The 22,842-nt window shown below is 27.7% G+C and overlaps 4 protein-coding genes and 1 pseudogene across 6 annotated transcripts; 3 read left to right on the top strand and 2 right to left on the bottom strand.

The window, feature by feature from the left end:
- Positions 1-2,174: 2,174 nt before the first annotated feature.
- On the bottom strand, positions 2,175-2,790 carry LOC107169694 (smad nuclear-interacting protein 1 pseudogene; annotated as a pseudogene).
- Positions 2,791-4,301: 1,511 nt separating this feature from the next.
- On the bottom strand, positions 4,302-9,328 carry LOC107169693 (phosphatidylinositol 3-kinase regulatory subunit gamma-like). The gene is made up of 3 exons (XM_015519523.2): positions 9,029-9,328; positions 5,072-5,912; positions 4,302-5,007 (listed from the first exon to the last, which is right to left on the bottom strand). The coding sequence occupies exons 2-3, from the start codon at positions 5,872-5,874 to the stop codon at positions 4,482-4,484; spliced, it is 1,329 nt and encodes a 442-aa protein (XP_015375009.1). The 5' UTR covers positions 5,875-5,912; positions 9,029-9,328; the 3' UTR covers positions 4,302-4,481.
- Positions 9,329-9,659: 331 nt separating this feature from the next.
- LOC149055379 (uncharacterized) lies at positions 9,660-11,255 on the top strand. The gene is made up of 3 exons (XM_089229551.1): positions 9,660-9,772; positions 9,885-10,157; positions 10,232-11,255. Exons 1-3 carry the CDS (start codon positions 9,660-9,662, stop codon positions 11,253-11,255), a joined length of 1,410 nt encoding a protein of 469 aa, XP_089085677.1.
- Positions 11,256-12,122: 867 nt separating this feature from the next.
- On the top strand, positions 12,123-16,589 carry abs (ATP-dependent RNA helicase abstrakt). Of its 3 annotated transcripts, none has more exons than XM_089228394.1 (14): positions 12,123-13,034; positions 13,579-13,692; positions 13,761-13,896; positions 13,962-14,097; positions 14,182-14,391; positions 14,483-14,616; positions 14,682-14,838; positions 14,945-15,025; positions 15,104-15,185; positions 15,280-15,411; positions 15,474-15,642; positions 15,705-15,854; positions 15,928-16,110; positions 16,173-16,589. In XM_089228394.1, exons 4-14 carry the CDS (start codon positions 13,979-13,981, stop codon positions 16,307-16,309), a joined length of 1,554 nt encoding a protein of 517 aa, XP_089084520.1. In that variant the 5' UTR covers positions 12,123-13,034; positions 13,579-13,692; positions 13,761-13,896; positions 13,962-13,978; the 3' UTR covers positions 16,310-16,589. The 3 variants fall into 3 exon arrangements, with proteins under 3 accessions (XP_089084520.1, XP_015375005.1, XP_015375004.1); XM_015519519.2 differs by lacking the exon at positions 12,123-13,034 and adding an exon at positions 13,108-13,149; XM_015519518.2 differs by lacking the exon at positions 12,123-13,034 and adding an exon at positions 13,292-13,450.
- Positions 16,590-18,399: 1,810 nt separating this feature from the next.
- On the top strand, positions 18,400-21,738 carry PGAP3 (Per1-like protein PGAP3). Its single transcript, XM_015519517.2, has 6 exons — positions 18,400-18,791; positions 18,861-19,009; positions 19,075-19,227; positions 19,797-20,058; positions 20,120-20,324; positions 20,897-21,738. The coding sequence occupies exons 1-6, from the start codon at positions 18,662-18,664 to the stop codon at positions 20,943-20,945; spliced, it is 948 nt and encodes a 315-aa protein (XP_015375003.1). The 5' UTR covers positions 18,400-18,661; the 3' UTR covers positions 20,946-21,738.
- Positions 21,739-22,842: the final 1,104 nt, after the last annotated feature.

The raw sequence follows: 22,842 nt of genomic DNA, 5'->3' as shown, positions 1-22,842 counted from the left end.
TTTTTAAATTTCTGTACTTCCTATATTTCTCATTTAATAATTAAAATAAAAATACTTTTTCAACTGAATAACTTTTTTGATAGTTCCGATATCGAAAAAATAAAAATGATACACCACAATTAAAGTTGTCATTTTTATGTGGTGAAAATTTAATTTCTTAATTATGCTTATAACTGTAGCTTTCTCGATATTTTTTCGCGCTAAACAGCTTTTGCAATGATTTAAATTAATTGTTAGACGGAGACAACATAGTACATAATAATTGGGTGTAGCATCCTTTTAAAAGTACCTACGTTATAACACTGGAAATTGCTGTCTCCGTCTTGCAAGCGCGTAACATGGCAAATTTACTCTCAGCAAATCACGTGCAGATTTGTTAGTTGAAAAATTAGATGAGCAAGTTGACCTCTTGTGAAAGTTGATCGTATGAACGCAGGATCTGTATTTGTAGATGTTTTTTTACGATGATTCAGTTTTTTAGGAAGTTATGAGCATTTTTAATTTATGTTATATTATATAGGTACGCATAGGCGGCACTTGGTAGAAACTTATGTGGGTGCAAACGTTTATGGTAATAACATTCACAAATCCATAGGGAAGTTGCCCCTCCAGTACACCCTAATGTATAACAACTATTACTACAACAAATTTAGTTAAAAAAATTCTTTATTAATAACTATTAATTAGGTCTCTGTATTTCAAATATGTACATGAATATGTAAAAATATTATTAAAAAACAACTTTTTATTTTGACATAAACAATATGATCTATTTTGAACCATATCGTTATCTAGTGACGAATTAGCTTCCCGCATTATTTAATTATTATCATATTATTATTATTATTATTTTAACATTTTATCACGGACTAAGATTTTAGTCCGTACAATTAATAATTGAGTAATCAGATATAAAATATTGAAATGATCCATGGTTATTTTTTATTATCAAAATTACATTATATCAGTATAATTGTTAACAATAAAATAATAAAATAATTTTTTAGTGTTGTGATTGTCTGTGTGTGGGTGTAAAATTATACTTTTGCCCCCCTCCCCCAGAAAAATTGTCGTGGGTGCAACTGCACCCTCATGCCCCCCCCTAGTTGCCGCCTATGTAGGTACGCAAAAGTTCATACAGCAAGACGTACAACATCCTCTAATGCTCATTATATGGTATAACACAACCCTCAGATTTTAAAACTTAATTTAAGCAGAGTATTGTGTTTGAAAAAAATGTATACCAGTTGTTTCTTTGTAAATGTCTGTTAAACCTGAGCTTGATAAACCATAATATTGTGATCCATCGTAGTAAAATACAACTACTGAACATCAATGGAATTGTAGTGCTCACAACTATTCGACCCATTTCTAAAAACTCGCAGATTATAAATATTAATTAATATCTAACTAGCTATCAATATAGATTAAGTAGTATAAAATAATTAGCAAAATTAAATCAAATGAATACGATGGTCTCCGATATATTGAGTTCCTATACACTCATTTGAAACTTGTTCATAATAATATAAAAATATCTTTGGGAGAATACTATAACTGCCACTTGCCAGGAAACTATCAAAGAGATTTTCTATAGTACCTACTACCTACAGCCAATAACTTTGTTTTTGAAGATAATTAATTCTTATAGATACTGAGGTTCAATATTATTTTATCAATCAAAAACATTTCAATTTTTATGTATTAACCAAAGAGACAGGAGTGATATATTTTTTTTTAAATATTGAAATTGAACATTATTAACATTATTTTGTTTTATTAAGGAACATTTTAAATTATATGTTGTCACTAAAGTTAAGACTTTGTTTAAACTATGTATCTACAATATAAAAATGTGCATACTTATATTTAAATTCTAAGATTTTAACATAGGTATGAAAAATTAGTAAGTATTAATTAATGTTAATAACAGACAGATGATTATAAAATTTAATATTTCATTACTTAGTATGTAATATAACTGTTATGAACTATGAAGATGTTTACAAAAATATTCATTGTATTATATAGGTAGGCACATAAAAAAAGTTATATTTAATTATGCAAAGGTAATTATTTTAAATACAAGAATTCAAACATTGATCTTCGTTTGCTTTATTTACAGTTTAAAAAAATTAAGAAAACTTCCTAATTCCTTAAAATAAGTTTTGCATTCAAGCTACATTTGATTCCTCATTGGAATTATCTTCAGCAAGACTATCATTATCTCCAGAATCCGTGCTATGTTCATGTAAAAGCACATACTTTCTAGAACTAAACCCAAACTTAATGACATCTTTCTCCATCAATTCTACATATTTTTTGGAATCTATACGTTGATTATTAACATAAGTTCCATTAGCCGACTCTAAATCAATAATATATGGCTGATTACATCTTATATGGCGTCCGTCTTTTTTGGCAGAAACTAATCTGTATTGAAGAACTGCATGCTGTTTTGAGCAAGACGGATCAATCGGTATATCTGCTACTTTACGATCACGCCCAAGTAAATATCCACTTTGTCTGTGTATGTGTAATACAGGTAATTGCTTCTCTCCTTTAAATGGGTATAATCGCCAATGTCGTTTTGGTTTTCTTGCCTCAGCTGGCTCACTATACTTAATAACTATGCCATTAAAAGCCTTAAATTTGTATCCTCAGCTAACTTGCCAGTAGTTTCAAAATTTGGTTCTTCTTTTTTCACTACAGATTTTTTTTACTAGATGAGTCTTTAGAACCCCATACGTGATCAGCATCTGACTTGCCTTGGTCTTTTTCTACGATCATCGTTGTCGGAATTTGAATTATGCCTTCGATGTTGTCTTTCAGGAGATTTATTGTTGTCACAATACTTGTGTGGCTTTAGACGGACAAAATTGTCTTTTCTAAAATTAAATAAGTTAAAAATGATTAATTTTCAGATTAAAGTTTAGACAAACATGCAAAATAGTTGAATAATTATTAACGAAGTTTTATAGCAAGAACTGAGATGACTTAAAACAAATTTTTCATGAAAAAATTTAATTTCATGTTTAAAATTTGTAAAGCTAACCATCATTACTGTCATATCAACTGATAATGTACAGTATGTCTAGACGTTATACACCTCGATCATTATTCATTACTTCTTTAGTGTTCATAAATAAAATTGCATAAAAAAAAAAAAATGTTTGTAATGTAAGGAATAATAAGTGCCTATATACTTAATCTAAAAGGCTATAAGAGATAAATTATCTTGTTTAATTCATACAAAATGGTACAAAGTACAATCAAATATTCAAGATTATATTATAACTATTAATTATCAAGTCAAACACATAAAAAAGTTGATGGACAAGATCCGAGTATTTGGCACTCGTCATATAATAATTACCCATTAATTGCATTAAAAAATAACATTGCTGGTTCATACCTCGATCACAAATTGCATTTTATCAGAAAAAGCAAATGTCAAGGGAAAAAGATATCTTTGCTGTTGGAATTAAAATCTGGAAGGTAAAAGAAAATATCACTTACAAATATGTTCTCCAGTATGTCTGTTCTCAAATAACAAAAATACAGAAAAAATGATATACCAAGAAGTCCAATATCCCCCCGCCCCGTCCCATTTCCACTGAAAATGTTTTCAAGAATACTTTTTGCAGTCCTAGTCATGCAAGAATAATTAAATAAATTATAATCTATGCGTGAAATTATGATTTATTTTGTATACATGATAGATGTAGATAATTCATGATGGGTATTTATAAAAATTTATAGTTTTTGAGCTAATTACATTTTTTGTGATATATTATAGTAAATTTAGTGTTTATCCCATTGTTGGCCAAGTTTTGGTTATTACTATTAAATATTTAGACTTGAGAGTATAGTTTGAGAAGGTAGGTAATAAAATAACATATTATTTCCCAGGTTATGTAACTTATCACTTGCATTTTCATGTTATATTATTAAAAAAAAAACTATTTGAAAGAATATTAAATGGTAAAAATAATATAATATACTTCTTACAAATATGCTTCTAAAACATTAAAAATTAATAGTACGTGTATATGTGGATACACAATAATAAATGTTCTCATTCTGGTAAAGTAAAATAAATGGCCATTCTAATATATTAGAATACAAAAATAAAAACTCATATTTTTTAACGAAAAATAATTTGTTAAAATGTATAAATTAGTAATATTTTTAACATAATTTAATGTATACTATACAAAAATAATTTTTACATAAAAATTTGGACACAAAAGAAAACAAGTTGGTATTGGTATAATAAATATAAACAAGTTAAAATATAATTTCATCAATAATATGTTATAATAAATGCACACTTTTATGAAAAATATTGCTCCTTATTAAATAACTCGTTAATACTAGTAAATAATTAATATATAAAAGGTAATCATTATCACAACAATTGAATCACCAAATTGCATAAACACTAAGTGCCTGTTGATGCTGGTAATACACTACTCATTTTATTTTTTGTCATTTTCAGCTAACACGGGATAAGCTAATGTAGTAGTCAGAGAATCATTATGTTCTTCTAAAGAAGTTTGAGAATAATGCATGACTAGATCTTTTAGAGAAGAATATATATTGTAAGGTTCAGCAAATCCAAATCCTTTTGGGGTTCTATATACTATACAATGATTTACAACTCCATTACAAACTATAGATAATGCTGATTGTCCTGTACGACTGGGTCGTATCAAAAATGTTCCATTGCGCTTGCCGTTTAATAGACGCTCAGCATCTACACGTGAACAGGATTGCAAAAGCCAAGTACCCTCATCTAAATGAGCCAGGTTTTGAGGCAGTTGAATATCTTCAGGTTTACAAGTATTCCAATCAGTTCCATTCAACACTCGATGAATTGCTTCGTAAGCCACACCATGGGTCAATAACCACCGAACTGATTTATCTTTTTGACGTGTAACTATTGCACCTTCTTGTTTTAATTGATACATTTGCCGCTCCAATGTCTGACTATAGGCTACTTGTCTAAAAACAAAATAATTACAATTAATAACAAATATTAAATTAAATATAAAAAAATAAAACTTACGTGTATAACTTCTCCTCAAGTACTGCTTTGGCGTGTAGCAGTAACTTAATTCGTTTTTTTACTATTTCAATATTTTTAACTAAATTATCAGCTTCATGGCGTTCAGCTTTTTTAAGAAATTTATCATGTACTCTTAGCTGATCTTCAAACATTCTATTCACTTCTTGGTACTGCTGCAATCCCATACGCATCACTGATATATCAGCCGTTGCAGCTTGAAATTCTTTAGACAATTCTTCATATGAAATAGATTTCTTCAAAATATCTTTAAGTAGTTCAATCAAACGCATCCATACAACATCAACATTTAAACTTTTCCAAGTACCAAACTCTTCATCTTGTTGAAATCTGGACACAGGGTACAATAATTTTACATCTAATGTTGAATTATATTGTGACAAAGAAACATTACGATAATGGTTCACAAGATCAATAACGGAAGAAAAATTGTAAGGTTCTGAAAAACCAAACTTTTCATTTTTGTGATATATTTTTATTAATTTATTGGTTCCTCCTTTCCTTAATGTCAATGTGTACTCGCCAGCCTTATTTGATGCATTTCGAACCAGAAATGTACCATCAGGCATGTCAGTCAGTTTTTCCTGTACATCATCTCTGGTTATGTCACCCCAATACCATTCTGCTTCTTCTATGCAACTGGGTTCTAGTAATGGATTTTTCAGTCTGGTTGCAATTGATTCAACAGATTGAGGGCGATTGGTTTGAGATAGTTTACGAGGTGGTAAAGCCGGTGCGTCTGTGGGAGACATGATGCTCCATGACTCATCATGGGCTTTTACCATAATCTGTTACAGTTAATTGTCAACGAACAGCAGGATTTCTGAAATAAAAAAAAATATTTGTATTTATAAATAAATGTTTGATCAACAATTTAAAGTAAAACTATTGAAGTTTACTTTAAAAATGTAGATATTATTATTATAAATAATATGGTGAAAAAATAAATTACCCTATGATCATTGTTTTAGTCAATTTATCAATTTAATAAATAATGGCCTCATTTATGTCTAGTTTTAGTTTAATTAACACTTACCAGGAGCGTTTATGCTTACTACATCGGCGTTAACTAAATGACTTCAACAGTTTTTTTTTTTTCAAAATGTAATAAGAAATTTGAAATTGCCCTCAAATTCTAGAAAATTACACAAATATATATGTATATATTGAGGTATATATATATATATATATATATTTAATATATATATGAATTATCTTTTTAATTTACAGCAAAATGTTAAAAACTTTGATTTGATTTTGATGTTTCTACACTTTTTTAAAGAAAAATCACTTGCGTACACAACAAATAATGTAAATTAACAATAACAAAAGTATAATAATAATTATTACATTTTCAATAATTTTATTTCTATATACATTTAGTTAGGTACAGCTTGGATACTAGAAGAATTGCATTTTGATACTATAATAATTTTCACAAGGTTGAGATTTTAGGTACATAGATAATCCCGATGCATAAACAAAAACACTCCATTTTTTAAAGGCGCCTCATCCTTAAAGTATAAATTAATAATCTAAAACATATATAAAACATTTACCAAAGAAGTTTTAATTATTTATAAATAATTAGAAGTAGAATTAAATAAAATTCTTACTAATTGTAGGATCATTCTATCATCAGCTAGACAATGTTTATATTAACAGGGATATTAACTACCTAACGATGAAAATTAGAAGAACTAATTATTTAAAGGCCTTATATCTCACAGGATATTCTATTAAAAATATATACTTAGATTCAATCAATATTGTACCATACTTGCTAATTCAAGATAATGTTTGGCACTACATCAATTGATATTAATGTAAAACCATATATACATAAGTTAAAACTCATTTATCATTAATCTTATTTAGTTACTATTAAGATGTGTTCAAACTGCTATCAATAAATATAATCTGGAAAATGGTAGATAAATTTATTGGCAGTTTATAAAAAAAAAAAAATACTTGTCTAATAAAAAATAACTTCTTTTTCTAGTAAGAAGTATCGTAGGGTCAAATAACTATCATATCATTAAATTTATGTCAATATTGTGTATCAGGTCTATAGAATGGTTTGATTAGTTTTTGTGGGATAAATATATAAAATTAAGTCCAAATACCTTTTGTGTACCTATAGAAAATAAAAATGTAGTAAAAAGTTTCAAGTCCCAATAATTTATGCTTTTTGAATAATAATAAAATAGTAATTAGGAATTTCTCAAATTGTTTAACTACTATGAAAACAACTTAAGTCTTAGAGGAACCATATTGTATGAAATAAAGGCTTTTTGATAAAGTTAAAAATTCAACTTAACATACGTAAATAAATAAAAACATTTTATCCTCATCAATATTTCTTTCTAAATTTCAATAAATAAGGCTAAATTATTTTTGGTAAAAACTGGTATAGCATAAATATTCTTGTTTTCTGCCAGTTTTCCGAACTATTAAGAAAAGTAATGGGGATATGTCCTTATAATGCTAACTCAATCAAATTTGGTAACAGAAACCACCCTCATTGTTGAAGATAAGATAAATTATTAGTTTTAAAATATGATATAAGACACAAAAATAACAACACAACTCTAAAACCGATACTAATTCTCAGAATCTAAAAAAATGAAATTAACATTTATAAATAGGAATACATATTACAAGACATTATATGGGACATTATACTTAAGAAAATGAAAATTTATAACTTTTTTAATACAAAATCCACATTATTCACTAGCACATTCAATAAAATCATTTGAATTGGTTTAATTTAGAATTATAAAAACCATATCTTGTAGGTAACCAATTTTAATAGCTAATTAACTTGAGATACACACATTAATTTTGATTAGTGATAAAAAATAAGTATTAATTTTTAACACCAGCCCACAAGAAAATAAATCAGTACGTTGACAAAAAATCATCTAAGCTTGTGTATCGCTGCCCTGCAACACATTGTTCCACGACCAATATACTGTTAACTAACCACCCAAAAGTCACAATCGATAACGGTTAGCAATGGAGTAAAATGTTTATCATGCCACTAAAAATATCTAAGCAGAGGAAATAGATTCCTGGAATGTGTATTGACAGTCAGTTATATGCACAAAACAAGTTTATTCTTTCTTTTGTGAGAAAAATTATAGGTACACTTTTTGCACCAGTGGCGTAATTATGGGGGTGCACGACGGTGCACTTGCACTCCCTGGTATTATGTAGCAGGTGCAACAATTTCAAATGCTGAACTTTATACCTATTGAAATACAATACCAACTGTATTTCATTGATTTGTTGAATTTTTTTTGAACTTATTTAAAAATTTTGTATAAATATTATATTTTTATATGTATAATGTATCATAGTACAGACACAGCACAATATAAAGTATTTAAAATATAGGTACCTACAGATTTTGATTTTTGTTTATATCGAGGTTTATATTATATTGTTATCAAATATAAAAAGATAACTATAGTACAAGCGAGCAATGCAGTTAGTTTTAAATATGAGTAATATGACTAAATTTATCATTGCGATTATTGGACAGATAAAAATTTTGCACCTGCTGAAATTTAATGGAATTACACCAATGCTTTGCACACTTTAAAAAATATACTTTTGAATCAAATAAATGAGTTTTTTAAGGCAGCATGAGAAATTTTGTAGGGCAGCAAGTTCAGTATGACTTATTGAATAATGTAAATTTTTTGATAGACAGTGGTATAAAAAAATTATACACCAGTGGTGGCCAGCAATAATAGTCGTAAGCTGCACATTATAATAAAAAATAATACGAAGAACACGAAAAGGAAATACTTTTTATTATAACAGTAAAAATCTTACCGCAAAACTGCTCAAAAGCAGTTCGTAGGTAAGTACGTGGAGATATCTACACAATATCTATTATATCTACATATTGTTTTGATTGACACTTACTCTTCTTGCCGTTTCGATGTGTGTTTGTGTTTTCTTTCCACTGTTTCTGTACACCCGACCATGGTCGGCATCATAATGTACGCCAGAATATTTTCAATATTAACTCTACAATATTTTAACAATAAGACACAACACACAAATAATAATACTTAATAAAAATTTGTTCTTCAAACACTATAGAGACGGAGGCACGGCGCACGGACTTAGACACAATTGACACAAGATTACAAGAATCAACTCAATTAAGATATTAGTATATTACTGATATTAGTATAATATAATAGGTAGGCTGAAAAAGTGGAAACAGCGGAAACGAATACGCTCGGATAGCAATGACGTCACGCGTGTTATCACTAATATCATTATTTGTGTTTTGGATCCAAACAAATCACTTTAACCATGTAAAATAATATAGGTACTTTTTGTTTGATTTGTACTTAAAGTTTTTTAAAAGCGAATACTTACTTAAACTACAATATAGGTAAGTATACCATCTATTTATTTATTTTTATTCTTACAATCATTTAAAATTATATTAAAATTAAAAAATAACTAAATAGTTGCATGCTGCTAATAGAATTATAAGCTATTTTATTTTGTTATGCTTTTAATTTATATTTTATACAGTGAAATGGTTATGTGCTGGGCTTATGGCTGTAAGCATTACAATGAACGAAATCTGTGTAAATTTTTTAGAATACCTAAAGATCCTAAAATTAGAAAACGCTGGATTAAATTGCTCAGGTTTATTTTTAAAAAACTTTTAACTTTGCTACGCTTACATACCGATAATAATATATTAAACTGAAATATTTTTTATTTATGTATGGGTTCTAACTAAATATGTTTAATTTAGAAGAACTGATGAACCAAAATCAGGCGCTAGGGTTTGTAGTTGCCATTTTGAAGATAACAAAAAAGAAAATGAACCTAAAATTTTGCCTCATCGTCCTCAACAATTTAGTTTACATCATTTGACTCCGGAAAAAAAAACGAGGAAAAAGTTATCTAAACAAATAATTCAAATGGATGTCATACCAGTTAAATGTGATGATCAACTGGTTGTTGGTGAGTTAATTACTAATGAAAGTCCATTAGATTTGTCAACTACTTCAAAAACAATTATTTGGTAAATATCTAATAGTATATGTTACTGCTAAGGCTATAGTATTATATTAAATTTGATATATTTTGCAATTTTAGCACAGACTCAGTTAATTCTTCAAACATAGCTTCAATTATGCATGAGTCTGAGAACTATTTTCTCAAGGAGGAGAACAATGCCTTGAAATTAAAATTAAAACAATTGAGTCTTTCATTTAACTATGAAAACTTAAGCCAAAATAATGAATTATTACAGTCTTATACAGGTTTGCCTACAAATGACGTTTTTATGGCTCTTTATAATTTATTAAAAAATTCAAAACTGCATTACCACTTTGGTTGGAATGTTGAGAGTATAAGTAAACCAGACCAACTTCTTTTAACATTAATGAAATTAAGACATAACTTCCCTCATTTTGATTTGGCTACTAGATTTAAGTGCAGTAGAAGTACAATTACTAATATTAGCATCACTTGGATTAACATTTTACATAATGTACTTTTCTTAAAGTGTATGAATAAAATACCTTCAAGACAAAAAAATCAAACTTGTTTACCTGATTCCTTTAAGCCTTTTATGAATTGTCGAATTGTAATAGACTGCACAGAAATTTTCACATCAGTGTCTCGACAATCCATGAATATTCAAAGAGATACATATAGCAGTTATAAGCATAGAAATACATGGAAAGTTCTTATAGGAATTGCACCTAATGGTGTGGTTACTTTTGTAAGTAGCTTATTTCCTGGTTCTACGTCGGACAAAGTGATAACATTAAAAAGTGGACTCTTAGAGCAGTTAGTAGAGGGAGACTTAATTTTAGCTGACAAAGGTTTTTTAATCAGAGACATTTTACCACCTGGAGTATGTTTAAATCTACCACCTTTTCTAGACACTCCTCAGTTTACACCTGAACAAGTGATACAAACTGAAGTCATAGCTAAGGCAAGAATTCATATTGAAAGGGCCATACAAAGAATAAAATGTTTTGCAATTTTAAATTTTATTCCTGCAACTATGTTAAAACAAGCAGAGCAAATTTTTCAAGTTGTTGCTGCACTAACAAATCTTCAACATCCGCTTATTCATGAAGTTGAAAACAAAATGGTAAATCCAAGTTAGTTTTAGTCTAAAACCGCCTGTTCAAAATATTTTATTTCATAGTAAAATAATATTATTAATTGACATTTTGTAATTTAATTTTTTATTTGTTTAATAAGTTTTATATAATATATTTTAATGTAATTGACAATTTTAAATACTAAATTCTCTCATAAGTATATAACTTTGAGTACAATTAATTAATATGTTAAAAAATTATGTGCTAAATTGTTCTTCAGCTAGAAATGGAATATAAGTCTCAATAAAAAATGTTTCTAAGATTTTAATATTTGGAAACCATTCGGGATCCTTTTCTACTTCCGTAATTATTGATTGACCTGGTGTCCAAATTACTAGGTAACATAACTTTCGTTTAGTTATATATAGTTGCCCTTGGATTTGATCCCAATAAAAGTGTTTTTTTTTAATGTAAATAATTTTGTTTTTTATGTATACTATGTAGTTGAGATCTTTGGTAAGCTCAATATCTAAACTTTTATTCCTGTACTTCCATGGACATTTTATCTCTACAATATACTCAGAATTTACTAAGCCATCGGGAGATGCTCCTAAAACTCCATTATTTAATAACCATAACCCAGTAGATACAACATTAACATTTTGTTCTTGCTCTAAAACTTTGATGCCTGATATTTCATTTGTCAATCCCCATTGAACAGCATGAACGCCACTTAAATTAGTTTCATTTTGTAGTGACTTGAAGAAAGATTTTGAAAATTTTTGTTTTTTGCAAGAAGTTAAAATGTGACCAAAATGACTAGCAGTTAATCTGTTCTTTCGATGGTAATGCCACATTTCACTTTTGCTCTGACCTATAGATTCTTCAGCAATTTTTAAAATAGTATCATCAGTTATAAAACATTTATCAAATATATATGTTCTAACTGCATCAAATTGTTTTGCTTTTACAAACTGTTTACAAACATCAGTATTTATTATACTCTTAATAGAATTTAATTTAATAGCTTGACATTTGTTTGGTTCTAGTTCTGGTTCAGGACTTAATAACCACGAAAAACCTACAGGTACAGTTAAATTATCTAAAGTTTTTTTAAAATTAGAAAAATCTTCATCTGAGACATCAGTAATAGGACTTTCAAAACGACCATACATTTCACTAATAGTTCTTACTTCATTACATGGTATATTTTTTCTAACATTCCAAGAACAGCTTTGATCTGTGGAACTGAGATTATAGTGTGTGTATAGTGCTAACGCAGCTATATGATGGCAAACTACTTTTCCACGAGGACATGAACACTCAGCGTCAACAATGCAACTGTCATTCAACATTAATTTTACTTTGTACTTATCATTCCGCATACTAGGCTTGATTTCTCCAACAATAATATTTAAATCAAGATCTGCTTGAATTTTTAAAACATGACCATCTTTATACGCAATTTCACCCCTTTTTAATTGTTTAATATTGTCTTTAAAATACTCTGAAATCGAAGATATTGATAAAATATGATTTCCAGCCATAACTTTAAGATATAATACACTAAATACTAAAATATCGAAGCTTATTACAAAATATAAACTGTAAATAAACTTAATAAACTGTTGTGTTAAATAACAGACTAACATTTAACGAGTGACAGTAGTACATACATATTAAATGTACATTTAACATAAAAAATTAGAATTGTTTGGATCCAGTTACAAAAACTGATAAGCGTTGATAACGAATGTGACATCATGCTATCCGTGCGTATTGGTTACGGGTGATGATCGTCGGAGAAGACAAGTGTGGACGACCCAGTGCTGCCAAACAAGGTAACTGGTAATCAACCTATCACTTTTATGACAAAATTTATTCAATAAGATAAAATGTATAGAATTGCGGAGCAATTAAATCACAGCCATGCAGAATACGGTTACCGTATACACTGTGAGTTTTTCGGTTCGTTTTTACGGTTGTACCTTTTTCAAGGTAGTTTTTCCACCTTGATTATTAGATTTTTCTGTTACGAATATTACGATAGGGCTTATCAGTAGTTTTCACACGTTATCACTCTTATCATCCTATCATTACCTATAATGTTGATATATATTATATATTATGTTTGTAGCTAAAAGGTTGTTATATAGTTCGTAGTTCGTATTAGATGTCTTAAAATTAGTACATTTCAACATTTCTTTAATATTTAAACTAATAAATAATAATGTCCGAATTCAAAGTACCGCATAAGGTAATAATGACTTAAATCTAATTGTATTTGAAATCCTATTATTATCATTTACTTATTGTTTCAAATTTTAAGTATTGAAGATTGAACAGTTACCTATATTTAAATTTAATTTGTTTTATCTTCTTCAGCGGTATCGAAGGGACAATGATGAAGATTCCAATTCTGATGATGATTATGTACCATATGTGCCTGTCAGAGAACGGAAAAAGCAAGAGTTACTCAAATTAGGTAGACTTTCAAAGGTAATATTAATTTTATATTGTATATTATTTTAAAAAGATTAATCAGTAGTATTTATAATGTTTATTAGCTTAAAGAAGAGACTGGAAAAGTTAAATTAGCTAGTGATGAATTAGATGATGATGAAACTGAAGGACAAGTATGGGGTAGAAAATCAAACATTAGTCTTTTGGATCAACACACAGAACTTAAGAAACTTGCTGAAGGTAAGATTATTTATTTTTACTAAATATTTAAATAATATTCATTTGATATATTATGTGAATTAAAGCAAAAAAAGAAAGTGAAATGGAAAAACAATTAAAAGAAGAAGAAAAAATTTTGGAAAGCGTTGCAGAAAAAAAAGCCTTGATGGGTGTTGCTGAGTTGGCCAAAGGTATCCAATATGATGATCCAATTAAAACAAGGTTACAATAAACATTAGTTAATACAACATTAAAATGCTATTTATTTTAAAATTATGTTAAATTAAGATTAATTGTTCATTCCAGTTGGAAAGCTCCTCGATATATATTAGCCATGCCGGAAGAACGACATGAAAATGTACGTCTTAAATTACGTATTCTAGTTGAAGGTGAAGAAATTCCTCCTCCTCTCAAATCGTTTAGAGAAATGAAATTAAACAAGGGTATCATGGCTGGACTTTCTCAAAAAGGCATAAAAAAGCCAACTCCTATTCAAGTCCAAGGAATTCCCACTGTGTAAGTATTATGAAAAATAAATTTATCTGATGAAGTTGTTATAAGTTTATGATTATATTTATTCAACAAAATATTTATACGTTATGTCTAGATTATCTGGAAGAGATATGATTGGTATAGCATTTACCGGTAGTGGTAAAACACTAGTCTTTGTTCTGCCACTTTTGATGTTTTGTCTAGAACAAGAAATAAAATTACCATTCAAGCCTAATGAAGGACCTTATGGTATTTAAATTAATATTTTATGAATAAGTGAATGAATTATTTTTGAACTGTTTCTTATTTTATAGGATTAATTATTTGTCCATCTAGAGAATTAGCAAAACAAACCTTTGATATTATAAATCACTATATGACGTTTCTGGAGCGATCCAATTACCCAAGACTTAGATCATGTTTAGCCATAGGAGGCATACCTGTTTTTGAATCACTTGATGTTATTAAAAGGTAATTTTTAAATAATCAACTTCAATTTATAGTAATTTTTATTTCTATGTATATAAATAAATAAATATTGTATTACATATTTATTAAATTTATTTGCATTATTTAGAGGTGTCCACATAATGGTTGCAACTCCTGGTCGACTAATGGATATGTTAGATAAGAAAATGATAAATTTGGATGTTTGTCGGTTTGTTATTACATTTAAATATTAAAACTTATTTTTTCAAAATATTCAAATTTAATAATCATCAATGTTATTTACTAGCTATCTTTGTATGGATGAAGCTGATAGAATGATTGATATGGGTTTTGAAGAAGATGTGAGGACAATATTTTCTTTTTTTCATGTAAGTATATATTTTAATATTTATAAACATCATCTATAATACAGTGATTTTTGTAAATATAAAATAATAATAATGTAATTTATTTATATTTTAGGGTCAGAGACAAACATTGTTGTTTTCCGCCACTATGCCAAAAAAAATTCAAAACTTTGCTCGATCAGCCCTAGTTAAACCAATTACCATTAATGTTGGTAGAGCAGGTGCAGCATCCATGAATGTCATTCAAGTAAATTTTTGTTTTTATTTCTAATTTATCATATTTTGACTAATAAATGTATACAATAATAGGAAGTAGAGTATGTTAAACAAGAAGCAAAAGTTGTTTATTTGCTAGAATGTTTAAAAAAAACTACTCCGCCAGTTCTGATTTTTGCTGAAAAGAAACAAGATGTTGACGCTATACATGAATATTTATTGCTTAAAGGAGTGGAAGCTGTTGCTATACACGGAGGAAAAGGTATATTTAGTTTCATATTTTGCGTTTAATTGTATATTCTATTTTTACACCTGTGTGTTTAGATCAAGAGGAACGTTCAAAGTCTGTTGATGCATTTAGGAAAGGCCAAAAAGATGTACTTGTTGCTACTGATGTAGCTTCAAAGGGTTTAGATTTTGAAGAAATACAGCATGTAATCAACTATGATATGCCAGATGATGTAGAAAATTATGGTTTGTGATTAGAAACATACTAATATAATAATGTTTGTATGTTCAATAACTATGATTTTATTTTTGTATCTAGTACACAGAATTGGTAGAACTGGTCGTTCAGGTAAAACTGGTATTGCTACAACATTTATCAATAAAGCAAATGATGAATCTGTACTGTTAGATTTAAAGCATTTGTTAATAGAAGCTCGTCAAAATGTTCCATTATTTTTGTCTGAGTTGGAATCAGAAAATGAGAAATACTTGCAACTTGGAGGTTTGAATTTGGTATTATATTTTTTTCTGCGGAATGTATTAAAGTTATTTTTATTATTTTAGATGAAAGAGGTTGTAGTTATTGTGGTGGTCTGGGTCACAGGATTACAGATTGTCCTAAATTAGAAGCAATACAAACCAAACAAGCATCTAATATTGGCCGTAGAGATTATTTAGCCACTAGTGCTGCAGATTATTAGTTCTACAATATTAAACTAACATGATATGTATTATAATGATGATTTAACAAGATTGGTTGCTCAAATAAAAATGTTTTACTATATTATTTAAATTTGTTTATTATGTGTTGATATAATCAATCTAGTATAGTCAAAACTAAATTTGGTTTGTAAAAATGTAAATTTTGACTGAACTCATTAGTTATTAAGTATTATTTTTATACCTACTTGTATAATTTCACTGTAGTGTTATGTAAATATTACAGAATAAATAATAAAAATTTATTATATTATATTATAATTGAGTTTAATTTATAAAATTTGTTCTTTATTTGACATTTAGTCTTATATTCTCATGTCATTGATTTTTAAATAATAAATTATCATTTTCAGTTACCTATGTAAAATGGCATTTAATTGTTTTAGGTATTTATCAAGCCAAAAATTCCTATAAACTCTTCCGTACCCATCTTAGAAACCACTCCAATACTCTAATAATTGCTCTAAATTCTGAATTCATTCCCGGAAACCCACCAAGAAGGTTAAATCGTAATTGGAACCGTGACCTTAAATAACTCTAATTCTAGCCAATAAGTGTTACCGCTGGGTGAATATTACTTAATCATGTCGACCATGCCAGTATATTATATAAATCATCATACGACATACATGCTTATTGTAAAATTTATTTATAGATTGTATGTTTTAAAAAAAAAAGGTATTTGTCATAATTATAATTATACGGTCTGTTTCGGGCTGTACATTTTGAACACAAACGGACGTTTTGAATATAATGTCCCACTGCCCTGATAAGGTGTGGAACGGCGAATGGCCAATTGTCCCAGAACCAAACTTCAACAATTTGTGTTAACATGTTTGTCATTTTCATTAGAAAAACGATATTGTTTTGATAAATAATGAAATATCTGAATCCCAAAATCTATTTTAAAATTATTTTCCTGGTTGGTATTGACAAGATGTCTGTTGTTTTCACTCAGAAATTTTGTGATCACTATTCACTAATCAGTAATCTTAAATTGATCATTTTGTTGGTTACTCATTAGTCATTAGGATTTTTTATGTGGAGTTAGATTTTGACTTTCAAACAACAAACATAATATATTATGTGGTAGAGTGCAGTGTATTTATGTCTCAATTCATTAAATAAATACCAAATATTAATTAGTCCCACGATGGCCGTGTGAGCTATACAGTCAGGTATCAAGTCATTACAGATCGTCTTGATAGTCATTAATTTCTTTATAGTTTTCGAAAACGAACATGTTTCTATAAAATTCTTCAGTTTAGAACACTTAAAATTATATAATGACGATGATATTTTTTAAATGTTTCTTCAGTACAATAATAGCCAAAGGCGAACCAACTATTGTCGTGGAACATGTCTATACGTGAAAATGTACAAAACAACTTATCGTTAACCATTAGGTAATAATTATTTAAATAACCACAATAATTTCACATTCAACATTCCAGAACAACTGAACTATCAATCTTTATGACTATGTAGCGTTGTACGATACCATGATATAACAATGTAATATATGTTCAGACTTGTAAAGTACTTGAGTAAAAGTATTCAAATACTTTTTAAGTACTCAAATACTTATTCTAAATACATTTGAAAAAAGTACTTGGGTATAGTATTTGAATACTTTTTTGAAGGTATCTGTATTTAAAATCAAATACTATTTTTAAATACTTTTTTCGTCTTACTTTTTTAATATGTTGTTATATCATGTACGAATTTTCGATACCAAGTGGCAAACTGACAAGTAAAAAGTATTAAAGTATCAACACTATCAACTGGACGTATGGAACTACATGACAAAATAAATTTATTTAAAACAAATTTATTTTGTCATTTGGAACAACAGACATTTATGTCCATGTATGGAACTATACCAGTGTCCAGTGCCCACTGCCAACCGCGATGTCGGATGTAGACACTAGACGTAGAGATTAGAGAATCTCCTCAAAATATTCGACATTCGTGTCTGGAATAAATGCCGACATTATTATCACTGAATATAAAAATATGATCGTTGATAACAGATGTAAGATAAATATGATAAAACAATAATAACAAATAACAATAATATTTATTATTATTATTACTCAATACTCATTTAATTATAGTTATTTTATTTTAATATTTTAGCCACCGAAATTCGGACAGATCAAATTTAGTCAATATTTAGGCATACTAATTTTACCAGATATACTAGAACTAAGTATTCGCTTTTCTATTTATGTTAAATTTATTATAGTTATTAGATTTTTTATCAAACGTTCCCTAGTCATGAAACATAACCAGTAATGCTCGAAGATCAATATAATTTTAACATTTAAAAAATGACACAATATTTATTTGTGTTCACAATTTTGGCATTGTTTTATGTGTTTGGAAATTGTTCTTTGGGAGACAGCTTCCCATCTTACAGAAATTGTGTTGTAGAATGTTCACAGAAACGATGCGACAAGGGTAAATCATTTAATTTTAATTAAACACTTTAATTGATTTGTGTTATAAAATCTTAAATCGGGTGTTTAGATGGAGTAAGATACAAGAGAAGCTGTTGTCTTGTAGTGTTAGAAGTTTTTAAATGGAAATGTTCTGAAAATTGCAAATATGACTGCATGTGGCCGATGGTTGAAGGTTTGGTGGAACGTGATTGGCCAGTTCCGCAGTTTCATGGAAAGGTCATACATAGAAACTATACATTTGTTCAATATTTATTTTAAAAATGTAATTTTATTATTTTTAGTGGCCATTTAAGAGACTACTGGGTCTACAAGAACCTGCATCTGTAGTGTTTTCTTTATTAAATTTATTAACAAATTTGGTTATGTTTAACCGTTTCAAAGAGCAAATTCGTTTCACTTTACCATCATGTAATATATGGTCTCTGTACACATTGGTAAATAACATTTTATTTAAAAAATATAAATAACATCAAGCTATAATAATATCTTCAAACAAAAATATGAAACATATCATTCTATTTTAATTTTTCTGCAGTAATGGATATGCAATATACATTTATTATTTTAGGATGAGTAATAATTATTATTAAAGGGATAAATGGTTAGTTGTCAGTTTCATCAAAACATATTACAAGCCCCTTCAATTATCTTAATATATCTACTGATTTTATTTTAAGTTAATAAGTTTAATATATTTGAATTATTGTAACTTACATAGTTTATATTTTAATTGCAAACTCAATAATAATAATAAAAAAACAACAACTTATTTCATAAGTTTATAGTGAGTTATTAATTAAAATTCTCTAAGCAATTTAATTCATTATATTATTAAAATTTTGGATAAGAAATTTCTTTTAATTTTAATTAAAATTAAAAAGTAGCATGAATTAACATTATATTTCTAAAAATTAATGATACTTTAATGGGTACAATTAAAAACTTTTAAATAACAATTGATGGCTTACTATCTTTTTATTTTTATTGATGTACATTATTTTAGGTATCAGCCAACTGTTGGTTTTGGTCAGCTGTATTCCATGGTCGAGACACTATGTTTACTGAATTAATGGATTACATTAGTGCTTATGCTATGGTTTTATTTGCATTTTATACGATTGGTCATCGAATTCTATTGTACAGTAATCAAATTGTGAAGAATACATTTACAGTTATATGTTCCCTTGCATTTATCTATCATTCGTTATATCTACTTACTACAGAATACGATTACAAGTACAATATGACAACTAATCTTCTTGTTGGTAAGTAGTAAAAACAATTAGCAATAGTTTTTACACATTTATTAACATTATAAAAATGCAGGTGCTGTAACAGGCACAGCTATGCTAATATGGGCAGTGTTGAATCGTCGCAGAATGGGCCATGGTAAATATTTGATATTTTATGTGCTTGGCATGACATTGGCTTCATTACTAGAGTTAGCAGATTTTCCACCACTCCTGTGGACTTTTGATGCACACTCGCTCTGGCATTTAGCAACAGCCCCGAACGCGTATTTCATGTACAAGTAAGACAATACAAACTTAATGTTTGTTACTAAATAACCACAAATTATAAATAATAAGTAATAATATTCATGTATAGTAAATATTCAGAATCATTATGGTCAAAATATTTTTGTATACTTGTACCAAAACAAAATGTATGTATTACCAAAACTGTCGACTTTAAATAATTATTAAAGTAAGATTCCTGAATCCTGACCAAAATATATGTACTAACTTGAATGAACATTTTTTTTAGTTTCAATTTTGGATTAAGTTTATGTAATGATCAATTATAAATTACAAAAACTAATAATTTTAATTTAAAACTAAGAAAACTGAAGACAATATAATCTAATTATAAAAAATTGTATGATATTAAAACATTAAATATCTAATAATAGGATAAATATGATTTATGTTAAATTTTAATATTGGTTTAGATTTTTGGGTATCAGTATCAATTATCTCGAAAGTAAATTTTATGAAATGTATCATATTATATACTTAATGCATTTGTGCAATTGACATTTTCTTTAAGGATGATGAATAGAATTTTTTTTAATTGAAAATATTATATGATCATATTTTTCAGGTTTGCCATTGAAGACTGTAAACATCAACGTCGAATGTTGCTGAAATGACAGTTTCTTGCACTGGGGATACCTCAGATACAAGACGAATAAGACTTGAATGATGAATTTAGTTTTCCTGACCCATACTAATCTTTACCTGAAATGTTTAGGTATAAATAATTTATTATTACTTCCTGAATAGAGCTCTCCGTGATATTTTAATGAGGTATAGTGTAATAATTATTATATAATAATTATATGACTATTTCCTTGTTTAGGTAATTTGTTTTATTTTTGTATACAAGTTTTGCCATAATATGTTAACCCCCATCAAACTCAATTTGTAAGTTAACATATTATATGTTTTATACAGATATGACATAAAACTATTTAACTATTGATCAAATATTCTACTTATATTTATTTGAGTCACCACAATACTACTACTTACCAAAAAGTAACTAATACCCATATCCATTTCAACTTACTAACGTTTACTATATTTGTATGAATCTCACAAAAGTTACTCAGTAATTGTGATAAAATGTTAAAATATCTGTTATATAATTACATATTTACATATTTAAGTTTCCTTGTACAATTCATTGCCATGTGATTGTTTTCTTTTGCCTATTTTTGTTGATGATTTTATGCATATTATTTAGTTATTGTTTTTGTTTTGATATTAATTATCTGTTACATATTTTATACTAAAGAATTATTGGCTTCCAACCAATTTATTTATATTGTACCTAAGATATCTACTTTACTAGTCTATTTAGATTTTTATTATTACCTAAATGTGAAAATGTACTATTAATGAAGAAATGAAATATTTTATATTATAGAAAATTATGTTTTATTTTTAATTTGGTTTTCATATTAAAAAAATTGTTATATATAATAACTTCTTTACTACCTACATTTTTTTTCTATTGGTAGGTATCAGTCATATTTTCTATAAATTCATCAATTTTATGATAAAAAGTCATATTTTTCAATTAATTGTTATTTCACATCTAACAGAGTAAGATTTTATAGTTTTGATAAGGCATCAAGTTTAAATAATAGACTTCGATAGATTAGAACCTCAAATTACCGGTTGCCAATAAACAGCAATTATACGTTTCAAATACGTTTTTAACAAATTTGTATATCATTGTTCATGAAATATCAACATCATTTATACAGGTTAGCAAATAAAGATGTAATTATAAAAGTTTAGGTAACTCATAAGTTTAATGAGAAAACTATAGATAGATTAATAGATAATCTATCTGCTCTTTTTTATTTATTTATTTATTTTCAATTATTTTTTCATGAGCTCACTCCATTCTCTTCATCACCTAACCTATCTATATTAATTCGCACGGCAGCTACCATTCTATAATTATTTTTTATATAAATAAACATGTTAACGCAACAAATACAAATATTATAATTGGGTATTTGGGTGCTTTAGGCCAATTAGAAACCATGTTCACAAATAATCCCTTCGGTGATCAAATTCAAAACATACATGATATACATGCAAAAATTCAAGCTATTGCATCAGGTCCTTTATACCTGTATTAGCATTTTACATTTCAATGTGTATGGCACACCGACTATGACGTATATACTATGTATAATATATATGTATAGACGGTCAAATCGGACCATGTTCGAATTATATTTAGAAAAACGCGAATGGATTCGCACGGGGATTGTAATAGATTTAAAATTTAGTTTGTGTGCTATGGCAGCTGCTGTAGAAATGGCTTTTTATAATGCAATTTATTACACACCGTATACTGGATGTAGGTATATATATTATTATTTTCCACAGTTAAGTTCTCGCCAGAATAAAGAAATAATATGAACGTCGACATATTTAAATTACATATTATGTTTTCTTAAATTTATATGGCATGATATATTTATGAAATTATATGCGTGTTATTCAATTTAAATACGTAAGAACAAA

This window comes from Diuraphis noxia, unplaced genomic scaffold, assembly GCF_037042655.1.
Source record: "Diuraphis noxia isolate RWA-SAM2 unplaced genomic scaffold, SU_Dnox_SAM2 contig0005, whole genome shotgun sequence".
NCBI classification, from domain to species: Eukaryota; Metazoa; Arthropoda; class Insecta; order Hemiptera; family Aphididae; genus Diuraphis; species Diuraphis noxia.
The sequence above is the reverse complement of the archived record's forward strand: the minus strand, read 5'-3'. Positions and strand labels throughout refer to the sequence as shown.

What these genes read in the sequence shown, in the direction of transcription:
- LOC107169693 (XM_015519523.2), bottom strand. Translation starts at nt 5,874, where the DNA reads ATGGTAAAAGCCCATGATGAGTCATGGAGCATCATGTCTCCCACAGAC. An exon ending in CTTGAGGAGAAGTTATACAC is followed by an intron (nt 5,008 to 5,071) that starts GTAAGTTTTATT and finishes TTTTGTTTTTAG; the next exon opens with ACAAGTAGCCTATAGTCAGA.
- LOC149055379 (XM_089229551.1), top strand. Translation starts at nt 9,660, where the DNA reads ATGGTTATGTGCTGGGCTTATGGCTGTAAGCATTACAATGAACGAAAT. An exon ending in CGCTGGATTAAATTGCTCAG is followed by an intron (nt 9,773 to 9,884) that starts GTTTATTTTTAA and finishes TGTTTAATTTAG; the next exon opens with AAGAACTGATGAACCAAAAT. An exon ending in ACTTCAAAAACAATTATTTG is followed by an intron (nt 10,158 to 10,231) that starts GTAAATATCTAA and finishes TTGCAATTTTAG; the next exon opens with CACAGACTCAGTTAATTCTT.
- abs (XM_015519519.2), top strand. Translation starts at nt 13,123, where the DNA reads ATGCAGAATACGGTTACCGTATACACT. An exon ending in ACTTAAGAAACTTGCTGAAG is followed by an intron (nt 13,897 to 13,961) that starts GTAAGATTATTT and finishes TGTGAATTAAAG; the next exon opens with CAAAAAAAGAAAGTGAAATG. An exon ending in GTCCAAGGAATTCCCACTGT is followed by an intron (nt 14,392 to 14,482) that starts GTAAGTATTATG and finishes CGTTATGTCTAG; the next exon opens with ATTATCTGGAAGAGATATGA.
- PGAP3 (XM_015519517.2), top strand. Translation starts at nt 18,662, where the DNA reads ATGACACAATATTTATTTGTGTTCACAATTTTGGCATTGTTTTATGTG. An exon ending in ACAGAAACGATGCGACAAGG is followed by an intron (nt 18,792 to 18,860) that starts GTAAATCATTTA and finishes TCGGGTGTTTAG; the next exon opens with ATGGAGTAAGATACAAGAGA. An exon ending in TTCCGCAGTTTCATGGAAAG is followed by an intron (nt 19,010 to 19,074) that starts GTCATACATAGA and finishes TATTATTTTTAG; the next exon opens with TGGCCATTTAAGAGACTACT.